Raw genomic sequence first — 12,694 nt, 5'->3', positions numbered from 1 at the left:
TGTGAAGACTTTTGTATTCGTTTAAAATCATTTGAATTTTTTGAAATATTCTCAAATGTATTAAAATCTGTATGAAATCTTGAAATTTCTGTGTAATCTTTTGAAATCATTAAATAATTTTCTAAAATCTTTGAAATCCTGGAATTCTTTGAAATCTTTGAAATTTTCGTGAATTTTTTTTTTTTTAATTTTTTGAAATCTTTCAAATATTTTTGTGTAATCTTTTGAAATCTTTAAAATTTTGGTAAAATCTTTGAAATCCTGGAAATCTGTTAAATCTTTGAAATTATTGAAAGCTTTTGAAATTATTTTAAACCTTTGAAATGTTCCGAAATCTTTTTAAATTCATAAAATCTTTTGAAATCCATATAAATTTTTTGAAATCTTTTTTATTTATTAGAAATCACTGAAATATTTTAAAATTTTCTTTAAAAAAATGTAAACTCATTTAAAATCTTTGAAATGTTTTGCATTTTGGCATTTTGTACCCTTTTCGAAATCTTTGAAATTCTTGAAATATTTAGAAATCGTTATGGATTCTTTGAAATTATTCTGAAATCTTTTTTATTTGTTTAGAATCATTGAAATATTTAAAATCTTTGTGAAATCTATTGAAATATTCTAAAATTTTGAAAATTTTTTAAATGTTCTGAAATCTTTGGAATCTGGTTTACTGTACCCTTTTTGAAAACTTTGAATTTCTTGTATTATTTTAACATCTCTATGAAATTTTGATTAAATCGTCGAAGATTTTTGTGAATTCTTTTGAAAACTTGTAAACAAATTTGAAATTGTTTAAAATCTTTAAAATTCTTTTGAAATCTTTATGAAATTTTTATGAAATCTTTTAAATCTTTGTAAAATTTGTTGTATTCATTTGAAATAATTAAAAATCTTCACGAAATCTTTCAAATACTTGTGAAATCTTCTGTGTTCGTTTGAAATCATTGAAATCTTTTGAAATATTCTTAAATTGTTTGAACCCTTTTTAAATTGTTTAATATCTTTGAAATATTTTGTATTTATTTAAAATCATTGGAATCTTTTGAAATATTCTAAAACATTAAAAAATTTTAAGCATTAAAAATCCTTAAAATATTTCTGAAGTTTTCGAAATCTTTCTGAAATCTTGTCTACACGCCTTTTTCAAATCCTTGAAATCTTTTTTAAGTTTTTGAAATCTGCGAAATCTTTTTGAAATATTCAAAATTCTTTTCAATTTTATCAAAGCTTTGAAATATTTTTAAACATTTTGAAATTTATGGAATTATTTTGTCAACTGTTAAAATCTAGTGCAATTCTGAAACTGAATTAACATCGAAATTTTGAACTAATAGTTTTTATAATTTCTAAATTGAATATCACAAAAAAATGTATACTTTAATATCCTATATCAGAGGAGAAGAAATAAAAAACTTACAGAATTATTCGAGCGCTCTAAAATCTCGTTATTTCTTCTGGAATAAACAAAAGATAAATTATATCTTGATAAATAAGAAACTTGTTACTAGCAATATTTCTTCTAAATGAGATGTTTCTTTTATAACCGAGTAAAATATTTAAATTACTCTTTACACTTCAATAAAATAACTATTTTAAAAGCAAAACAATAATTCAAATTCAAGGTTCTCGTGAAAAATTCAAGGAGAATTCCAGGTTTTCAAGGTCGCTGAACACCCTGATTAAAAAATAATAAATAAACAAAGAATAATACAAACTTTTGATTGTTCTCGGCCCAATGCTCTTGAAACATTGATCTGAAATACTGACAGCGAATTTTCAGTACAGATTTGTGAACGTGAATTGATTTTCCCTGCACCTGGATCGTCAAGTCACTAGTTACCTAAAATAAAATCCAATACCGAATCATTAAATCAAAGTTGAAAATTAATGAATTTCGATAAAATTGCAAAATAAAAGAGTGACGCCAAGGTTAGTCTATTTTTTTGGATCTCATAGCGACCTGGGAAAAAAATATAAAAATATGTTACAGATACCAAATTACTCGTAATTGAAAACCAAAATGAGCATCGCTTTTCGTTATTTGAAAATTTCAAAAAATTACGCCCATTTAGGTGATGAAAGACCCCAAAAAATATAAAATAACACTAATTATAACATCATTTTTCACATCAACCCCTTATCGTTGAAAAGAAAATACAATAAGAAATGATTTTATAATTAGTGGTATTTTTAATTTTTTGTGATCTTCTTAACACCTAAATAGGGGTAATTTGAAAAAAATTAATTTTTGTATTTTTTCGCCAGGTCGCTAACGAGGTTCAAAAAATAGGCTAAAAAGTCCTATTTTGGCGTCAGTCTCTGTAAAGCTGAAGGATATTTTACCGGATCATCGAAAGCTTGTTTTAGACATTCGAGAATTCCATGATCTTCATCTGCATTTAAAATTAGAGGCTCGTGCATTACACTGGGAGTCGCGTAACATGCCAGAGCATCGTGAATATGCGGCAAAAAAGTTGCAACTGGAGAAGTGACACTTTGTCCTCGACACTGGCCCCACATAAAAATTTTACCACCCTGGCCGACGGCGACGCTTATGTGGTTGTAATGAAGAGCCGCGATGTCAGAAACTCTCCCCAATTCAGGCACCGTCAACTTTAAGATTACGACAGAAATTATTATTATTCAAAAATCTATTCTTTTCAATCGCCTTAGAAAAATTTTATGAAACCGTATTGAGAGAGAATAGAAGAATTCAAAAAAATTCAATTTTTAAATATAAAATAATTATGTTAATAGAAATCATTTGTAGTATTGTCAAAGAATATTTTCATAATTCTGTTTAAAGACAAATTTTGCTTACCTTACACAACATTATGAAATTAATTTATTATTATTTATTATATTATTAAATCTATAATTTGTTTAAACAATGTAACATAGTATAATTAAAATTTCTCCACCGTTATCGCAGACAAAAGAAAATTAACATTTCCAAACATATTTTTTGGGCAGATTAGAAGGAATTAAATTAATCGAAAATACAGAATGTGATTATGGAATATTTTTCGTTTAAATCTGAAAACATTAATTTTTCTCTTCTTACCGGGGGTGTCTACTCAAATTCTGGAAAAAATTCCCTAACAATTCCAGGGTTTTTTTCCAGGTATTTAAAGTTTTTTCTAGATATCGGGAATGGTGGTCGATCATTGTCTCTGTATTTTCATTTTTACATAAAATTGTTTTTAAAATTGTTTTGTGAAGTTTAAAATAATGATGGAATACTAAAAAAATCTTTATCAAAAACAAATCGTTGTAGATATCATTTTTATCTTATGCAGTAAAAAAAACACATTTTTTTTAAAAAACGTTTTTATAACAACAACATTATTTAACTATTTCATGTAAGTTCCAATGCATTGTCAGCTTAAATAAACTTTAAATAATGAATGTAGCGACAAACTTTATCCAGTTATGCAAAGAATACGAATAATAGACTATTGGACTTTAAATACGAAGTCTATAACCTAACTTTTAGATCAGATTTTTAAATAGTAAATATTTCATGTAATTTCATAAAAATTTACTTCCAGTTCTTTTTTGCTTCAAAATAAGTCCATTTAAGTTTATAATATGTTGAAAGTCGCAATAAATTGTACAATCATTATTTGTTTTAGAAAATTATTTCTGTCAAAAAAAATGTGTTTTTTTCACTACATAAGATGTAAATTCCATCTAAAACCTTTGGTTTCCGATAAAGACTTACTTTTAGTATCCAGTCAATACTTTAAACTCAAAAAAAATATCGTATAAACACTTTCATGTACAAATTAAAATCCATCATTAAAATCGTACCCATTCTTTCTAGTTTGGATTTTCGTCGCCAGGTGGCGTATCGCAGTTTATCCATTCCCAATAATTTCTCGCGAGTTTATTATAAATAATGTTGTTTTTTTTTTATTTTCTAGGAATTCAATTAATACTAGATGATATTCTTAAATATTTTAGCACGATATATTAAACAAATAATACTAAAAACATAATTAACAATTTCTTGAATTTGTCTCTAATGTCCTTGAATTTGAATAATAATTAAAACAAATTTTATTTTATCTACTTATACTTAAAATTCAGTGCTTTTCTACCCAAAAAATTTTACCAAATAGTTGAAATTTGAACTAAAAATAGAATATAAACAAGATTTATTTCCAATAAACAAGATTAATTTTTAACCAAAAATGAGGTACATTTAGTTAATATTTATATAACAGTTCAACAATTGAACAAATTAATGTTTAAATTTTCAGTTGAAAAAAATCTTGAACCGAAAGAAACTAATTTTCAAACAAATAGTTAAATTTTTCAAAATGATGTGTTTTAAACTTAGTTGAATTTAAAAACAAGAAGACGACCCTTCAATCCAGAAATTGAAACCAAATAGTTAAATTTTCAACCAAAAAATATCAATTTTTAAATAAATGGCTGAATTTTGAACTTAAAAAGATCATTTTTCAACCAAAAAAGGAATAGTTAAATTTTCAGTTTAAAAAATTATTTCTCCAAACAAAAGAAAAGCTTTATTTTTAAGGCGAATTTAATTTAACTTTTAACAAAGAACTTTTATTTTCAACAAAAAAGATAAATTAATAGAATGATCAATATTTCTTTTCAATACTTGAATTTTTAAGCAAGGAAATGAATTTTCAAGTAAGGCGATTAATTTTCAAACAGAAAGATTAAATTTTTACCAAGAAAGACAAATTTTCAAAATAAAAAATAAATTTCGAACAATAATAAGACCATTTTTCAACTAAATAGTTAAATTTTCAACCAAACTAATGAATTTTAAACTAAAATTATAAATCTTCATCTGGAATAGATGAATTCTAAACAAAAAGATGAATTTTTGAGAAAAAAGTTCAATTTTATAATAAGTAGTTTTATTTTCAAATAAAATGATGAATATTTATACTTAAATTTTCAAACAAAGAGATGAATTTTCTACCATAAACACAATTTTTCAACAAAATACAAGAATTTTTAACCAAAAATTTGCATTATCTAATATAGATAAATTTTTTTAACCAAACTGTTGAATTTTAAACTAAACAAAATCAAGTTTTAACCAAAAATGTAATAGTTAATTTATAAACAAAAAAGGTGAATTGTCTTTTGAAATTATTAATACATGAATTTTAAATTAAAAAGATAAATTTCCAGCCAACAATTTAATAATTAAATTTTCAGGTGCAAATTAATGTTCATCGAAAGAGGTGAATTTTAAACTGAAATGATGTAATTTTCAACTAAAATTATTAATCTTCAACTGAAACAGTTGAATTTCAAACCAAAAACATGAATTATCGACTAAAATGATGATTGTTGAACTAGAATGATTAAATTTGAAACAAAATGATTAATTTTCAAACCAGAAGATTAATTTCAACCAAAAAGTCAAAATTTTCAAATAAAAAAGGTAATTTTTCAACTTAATATTGAATAGTTATATTTTCAGTGAAATAATTAATTTTTACAAACGAAAAAAAATTCAACAACATTGAAGGATATCAAAAGATTTAAAGAGATTTGTGAATACTTCAAATATTTCGGAATATTTTTAAACATTTCAATGAAGTCTCAAATTTTAAAAGGATTTTAAAAGATTTGAAATATTTCAAGATATTTTCAAAGACTTCAACGAATTTTCTGATTACAAAAATGTCACGTTATTTCCAAAGAGTTTCACGATTTTAAAAATTTCAAACATTTTCATGCGATTTAGAAAATTTTCGAAAGATTTTATAGAATTTTTAAATGATTTCAAGGTATTTTAAGGATTTGATTAGATTTCCGAGGTTTTTAAAAATTTGAAGAGATTTAAAAATATTTAAAAGTATCTCAAATTATTTGGAAGGATCTCTAATATTTTAGGAGATTTAAACATATTTCAAGGAATTTTCAAGAGATTGCAGAAATTTCAAGTAATTTTCAACGAGTTTAGTAATCTAAAGGGTAGTTTTACTTTTTGGATAGTTTAATAGAATTTAAAAAATTGTCAAGGATTTCAGAAAATATGATTTTTCATCGAAAGAATGAAACAGTTGAAATGCTAGTGAGAAAACAGAAAACAAATTTTAAGCCAAATTATTATTTTTCAATTTAAATTATCAGGATGGCCGTTTTAATCGACGAAATAAATTCCCGGTTTTTTCCCGGTTCGAAAACATTTTTCAGGATCAATGAAATTTAAAAAATGGAACACTAAAGCCAAAAAAATTTCCAATTGAAGTAATAAAAGCTGAGCTGCAAATGAAAGCACTCAAAGTGGAACTGTTCAACTTTGAACTTTTAAAATTGAAATTAAAAATTGTTTAATTAAAAAATGTTGTATTCAAATGCTTAATAATTTACGCGTATAAAATTAAAGGTACGAAAATTTTTCAATATAAAAAATATAAATCCACGTCATCATTTTCAATGCTCTAAATTAAAAAATCAATCAAGGAACTTTAAAATTTTCAAAATTATATAGTTTTAAGGAATTTTAAGTTAGAAACATTAAATATTGAAAAAATGAAAATTTTTTAACTGAACACTTCTTAAATTAGAAATTAAATTATTTTCTTTTTAAATAGTTTAAACATCCTTGGAAAGCTTCAACATTTTATTTCTAAATCTTGAGAAATCTAAAAGCTGTTTTAATCTTGTTTTAAATTTTTTATTATTTTGGAAATTTTTTCAGAACTTCTAAATATCTGTCAAAATTAATTGACTTTTTTCTACAATTTTCAGAAAATGCTGCAAATTTTAAAAAATTTCTTCACAATTTTGATGTATAAATAACAATTGAACATTTATTATTTGTAGGCGAAATTTAAGTCATTTTAAGAGATATGTAGGAGTTTGGAAAAGATTCAAACTTAATGTAAAACTTGAAATGATAGCCTAATATAAAACAGAATGTAGATTTTCGCAGATTTTAAACAATAAAATTAGATTCTTTTGAAGCATTGTGAAAGGCTTCAAAAGAATAAAAACATTTTCTTAAGATTCATAGGAAAATTAAAAATAATTTTTTAATTTGAAAAATTATGTTAAGAGAATATTTTTAAAGTTTTTCAAAGATTTAAGAAAAATGTTTAAAAAATTCTAGAAGATTTTAGGAAAACTTTCTAAAATTATACATTATACATCAAAATTAAAAAATTTCACTTATAAATTAAGCATTTTTCAAATACACCAATTAAAATTGTAACATTCTAAGTTTAAAAGGCTTTTCGAAATTTTAACGATTCCAGGCTTTCTATGTCAAACAATTCAGTTAAAGATTCTTTACTTTTAAATATTTGGCGTCAATTAAATTGTCTTACATAAAAATTCAAATATTGCTAAATATTCAATAATTAATCTTTTTTTTTAATTAAAAATTTCAAATTGAATGGGTTCAAAATTGAATATTTTAGACTGAAACAATATATTAAATGTAATAAAATTAATAAAATAAGTTTTAACGTTAAAATCTGAAAATTCTTAAATTTTAAACTGATTTAAAATCGTTTTGTCAAATCGTTTTTGTTCACTTTTAGTACTTAAAGTACAGATAAATTAAAAAAAAATGATATATTCATTAAATAAAAATGTTTTTCATCCAAAATTTTTAACATCAAAGGCTTTTATTTTTGATTTGTTCAAGTCTTTAAAAAATCATTTAAAAATTCTTTAAATTAAAAATATAAGCTTAAAAATAAAAATTTTTATAGGAAAACTCTTAAAGTACACAAATTTTGAATTACGCATTGAAAGCTAAATAATAGCATAATTAAAAAACATAAAAATGCAACTAATTAAATTTTCACTAAAAAAAAACAACTAATTTTCAACCAATCTGATCAATTTTCAACTAAAATCATGAATATATATCTGACATAGTTCAATTTTCAACCATAAATCTCATTAATGTTCAACAAAAAAAGATGAATTTTCAAATAAAATGATGGATTATTCTATTGGAGCAGTTAAATTTTCCGTAAAAAAATCCTTTGACAAAAAAAAAAGGATTTAAAAAAAATAGTTACATTTTTAAATAAAAAAAGATATGAATTTTCAACTATAATGTTAAATCTTCAACAGGAATAATTGAATTTTCTGCAAAAAAACAAAACAATATTTAACAAAACTATTCAAGTTTCAACTGAAATAGTAAAATTTTCAAAAAAAAATTAATTTTCATGCAAAGAAAAAACACATTTTCAACAAAATAGCTAATTTTCAAACAAATAAATAAATTTTAAATTAAAGTGATGAATCTTCACCCCCAAAAAAAGAATAGTTTTTAACAAAACAGTATTTAAGAAATATATATTTCTTCTTTATTAAGAAATATGTTAAGGAAGAGTATTATACAAATTTCAAATCATTTAATGATTTTAAAGATAGTTTTAATTTTAGGATAGTTTAAAAAATAAACAAAAATTTCAAAGATATCAGGAAATATCATTTTTCATGGGCAAAAATGAAACAGTTAAAATGCCAGTGAAAAAAAAATTTAACCCAAATGATTATTTTTTAACTAAAATTATGAATTTGCAACTGGAATAGCTGAATTTTAAAGCAAAAAGATGAATTTTCAAAACAGAGGATTAATTTTATCATAAAAAGACGATTTCACAATAAAAATATATGAATTTTCAACTAAAAAAGATTCACTTTCAGCCAAAAATAGACTAAAATTATGAATTTATACATGAAATAGTTAAATTTTCTACCATAAATCTCATGAAGGTTCAACAAAAAATAGATGAATTTTGAAATAAAATGATGGAATATTCAATTGGAATAGTTAGTTACATTTTCAGTTTAAAAAAAAGCTTCAAAAAAATGAATGCAGAACAAAAAAAACAAACTTTCAAAAATTGATTAAAGTTTCAACTGAAATAGTTAAATTTTCAGTAAAAAAAAACTTTCATTCAAAGAAAAAACACATTTTCAACAAAATATCTCATTTTCCAACCAAAGTCCAAGATTTCAAGGGGTATCATTGAATTCCATAAGATTTAGTGACTGTAAAAGGCTTTCCAAGATTTAAAGATGCTTTTTTTTAATTTTAAGGACAGCTAAGTGTCAGCAAATATCAATTTATAGATCATAAAATAATTAATGGTAAACTAACCTTTATTGGCGTGCAAGAATTAGCTTTATTTCCAAGCCCTAGTTGTCCATATCCATTTCCTCCCCAAGAATAAAGAGTACCTTCGTCACTAAGTGCTAACGTGTGTGCATATCCGCAAACTACTTTTTCTGTAATTTAAAAATCACACCTTGCATTTAAAAAATGTGTAGGCTGATCTACCAATAACAAATGCTTAAAAAAATTAACAATTACAAATTTCAATATGTTATAAACTGCTTAATTACCTATCACAACCCCGACAAGTCCTGCAACTTTACAGGGACTCGTTTGATTGACATAATTCCCAATTCCCAGTTGTCCAACTCCGTTATAACCCCAACCATAAACTTCGCCAACATCGCTCAGTGCCATACTCGAAGTTTGTCCGCAAGATATAGCGACAACTTTTTTTCCGGCTAAACCAGAATTTACTTTCCTAGGTGCTCCTTGATTTGAATTTAAGCCACTGCCAACTTGACCGCAATTATTTTGACCCCAGGCAAAAACCTATTAATTTCAAAATCAATAGAATCACATTTTGTCTGGGCAACTATACAAAATTATGAAGAGTCTCTTGGGAGATTGAGAAACAAAAGCATAGCTTATCAGGGTTGCTACAGAATCCCAATTTCGAAATTCCCCGAGTTATCTCGGATCAATTTTTCATTTTCCCTAACTGTTATGGATTTGTTCTTCGGGTATAAAAAGAAGTTTGCAACTAGGAGATCAACAATGTTAGAGACAATGGTCACACAGAATTGTATAAACTTCAACCTCAGTTTTTCGAAAATTTGTGACTTCAAAGCCCAAAATGCTTTCAAAACCGGAAAAACGGGGTGATTTTATCCCGAATTTTTCACAAACATCAAGAAAAAAAATTCATTTTTAACCAAAAACGATTATTCTTTAACCAAATAGTTAAACTTTCAGTACTACTAGTATTGTAAAAAGTTTAAGTGCACGGAAAAATTCTCTCGAGCATTATAATATTTTCGAGGATATACTTCATCTTTATGTGCTTTACAAATTTAATGAAAATCTATCAGATTTTTCAATTAGGATTTAAAAAATCGTATTTTCTATCTTCATTAATAATAATTATATTATTTAAATATTTCGGAGAAATGTATCGCTTCAAATTGGAAAGGTTGCTTAATTTAAATAAGTCAAAATAATAGAAAACATATTATTCGCATTAAACAGTGCCTTATTCGGGGTTGCTACAATAACCCAATTCCTAAATTCTTTTAGGTATAAAATCAACCATACAACCTAGAGATGAATTTTTTACTAAAATGATGAATCTTCAACCAAATAGTTGAATTTTCAACCCAAAAGATTAATTTTTTAACAAAAAAGACTCATTTTCCACTGAGTACATCAATTTTGATCTAAAAAATATCAGTTTACAACCAAATAGTTGACTTTTTTCATAAAAAATTGGACTTTAACCAAAGATATAAGAATTAAATTTTCAGTGAAAATAATCAATTTTCAACAACAAAAAAATGAATTCTCAAAAAAATAATTTAATTTAAAACCCAAAAGATGAATTTTCTACCAAAAAGATAGTTTCAATAAAATATATAAATTTTTAACTAAAAATATAAATTTAAAAACCAAAATTAAAATAGTTCAATTTAAAGTTCATTAATTAAAACTGATTATTTTTTTACTAAAACAGTGAATCTTCAACCAAAAATATGAATTTTTCACCAAATAGTTAAATTTTCAACCCAAAAGATTAATTTTTTACCAAAAAAGACTAATTTTCAACAAAGTACATCAATATTCATCTAAAAAATATCAAATTCCAACAAAATAGTGGGTTTTTTCATCAAAAAAATTATTCTTTAATCAAAAAGATAAGAATTAAATTTTCAATTAAAACAATCAATTTTCAACCAAAAAAATATGAATTCTCAAAAAAATAATTTAAGTTTAAACCCAAAAGATGAATTTTTAACCAAAAATGATAACTTCAATAAAATATATCAATTTTTAACTAAAAAAGATAAATTTAGAAACCAAAACTAGAATAGTTCAATTTGCAGTTTATTAATTTAAATGAATTAAATTTTAGTTAAAAATATGAATTTTAAAGTAAAAATGTAATAGTTACATCTTCCGTTAAAAAAAATTTAACTTTAAACTAAAAAGAAACGAAATTTTGAGCCAAAGAAATTAGCTTTTAATTATAGTGATGAATTGTCAACCGAAAAGATAAATTTTCTATAAAAAAAAAACGGAACTAAATTTTCTGTTTCGCCACAGAAATGAATTCTTAACAGAAAAATATAATAGTTAAATTTACTACAAAACAGAAAATTTTTTAATGAAAAAAAATTACATTGCTATAAAAAAGATCAATTTTTCACAAAAACCGGAATAGTTTAAGTGAATTTTCAACTATAATAATAAATCTTCGACTAATAAAATTGCATTTTTGACAGAATATATGAATTTCCAACTACAAATATAAATATATTCTAAATATATTCTCTTGAATTTTCAGTAAGTAAAATAAATTTTAAACCAAAAAAGAAACGAATTTTCAACAAAATAGTTAAATTTTCAAACACAGAAATTGATTTTTAAACAAAAATATGAAATTTCAACTAATGAAACTAAAAAATATAATGTTCAATACAATCAAATTAAATTTTCAATGAAAGAGTATAACTTTCAACGAAGGAAATTAATTTTCTAACAAAAAAGATCATTTTAGGACAAAAAATGGAATAGTTACATTATCCATTGAAACAAATCAATTCTAAATAAGAAAAAACTAATTTTCAACCAAAAAAATCAATTTTCTACCAGAATAGGCGAATTTGTTAAGAAAGTTCATCAATTTTCAATAAAACAGTATAATTTTCAACCAAAAAGTATAACTTTTCAACAAAATTGTTAGATTTTCAACCAAATAGTTGAATTTTTATCCAAGAAAGATGTAATTTATGTTAAAGCAGGTAAATTTGAAAATCAAAAAGTCAAGCTTTCAAAAAAGAGGTTGAAGTTTCAAGCAAATAGTTGCATTTTTATTCAAGAAAGATGAAATGTCTTTTAAAACTGATTAATTGAAAAAAAATTTAAAACATAGTTAAATTTTTATCCGCAGAAGATTCCAGTTCACTTTCCAACACCAAAGTAAAAATTGTAAAAAATAAGTTCATTCCCTAATAACTAGTCGAATTTTTAACCAAAAGTTATGACTTTTCATTAAGATTATTAAAATTTCAACCAAACAGTTGCATTTTTGTCAAAGAAAATAAAAATTCTACTAAAACAGATGAATGTTTTAATCAGAAAGACAAATTTTCAAGAAAGGGTTGAATTATTATTCAAAAAGATTCAACTTGACTTTTCAACACAAAAATAGGAATTAAAAAAAAAAGGAATTTTTAACCTAAAAAGACGAATTTTTAACAAAATAGTTGAATTTGCAACCAAAAAGGATGCTCGAAAGGATTCCTTTTTAAAAAAGTTGTTAAATTTTCAACCATATAATAAAATTTATAACTAAAAAGATAACCTTCAGGAGGATTGATTATACTTTATGTT

The 12,694-nt window shown here is 23.6% G+C and overlaps 1 protein-coding gene across 2 annotated transcripts in view; it reads right to left on the bottom strand.

The window, feature by feature from the left end:
- Positions 1-12,694, bottom strand: part of LOC117168098 (RCC1 and BTB domain-containing protein 1-like) — a 33,360-nt gene that overhangs the window by 14,557 nt on the left and 6,109 nt on the right. For both annotated transcript variants that reach the window (XM_033353469.1, XM_033353470.1), the window contains 4 exons: positions 9,376-9,637; positions 9,131-9,258; positions 2,347-2,616; positions 1,719-1,843 (listed from right to left, as the gene is read on the bottom strand). In XM_033353469.1, the coding sequence (XP_033209360.1) occupies positions 1,719-1,843; positions 2,347-2,616; positions 9,131-9,258; positions 9,376-9,637 (785 nt within the window). The remainder of the gene's footprint in view (positions 1-1,718; positions 1,844-2,346; positions 2,617-9,130; positions 9,259-9,375; positions 9,638-12,694) is intronic.

Source organism: Belonocnema kinseyi, chromosome 2 (assembly GCF_010883055.1).
Source record: "Belonocnema kinseyi isolate 2016_QV_RU_SX_M_011 chromosome 2, B_treatae_v1, whole genome shotgun sequence".
NCBI lineage: Eukaryota > Metazoa > Arthropoda > Insecta > Hymenoptera > Cynipidae > Belonocnema > Belonocnema kinseyi.
This window is presented reverse-complemented; position numbering and strand designations above follow the sequence as displayed.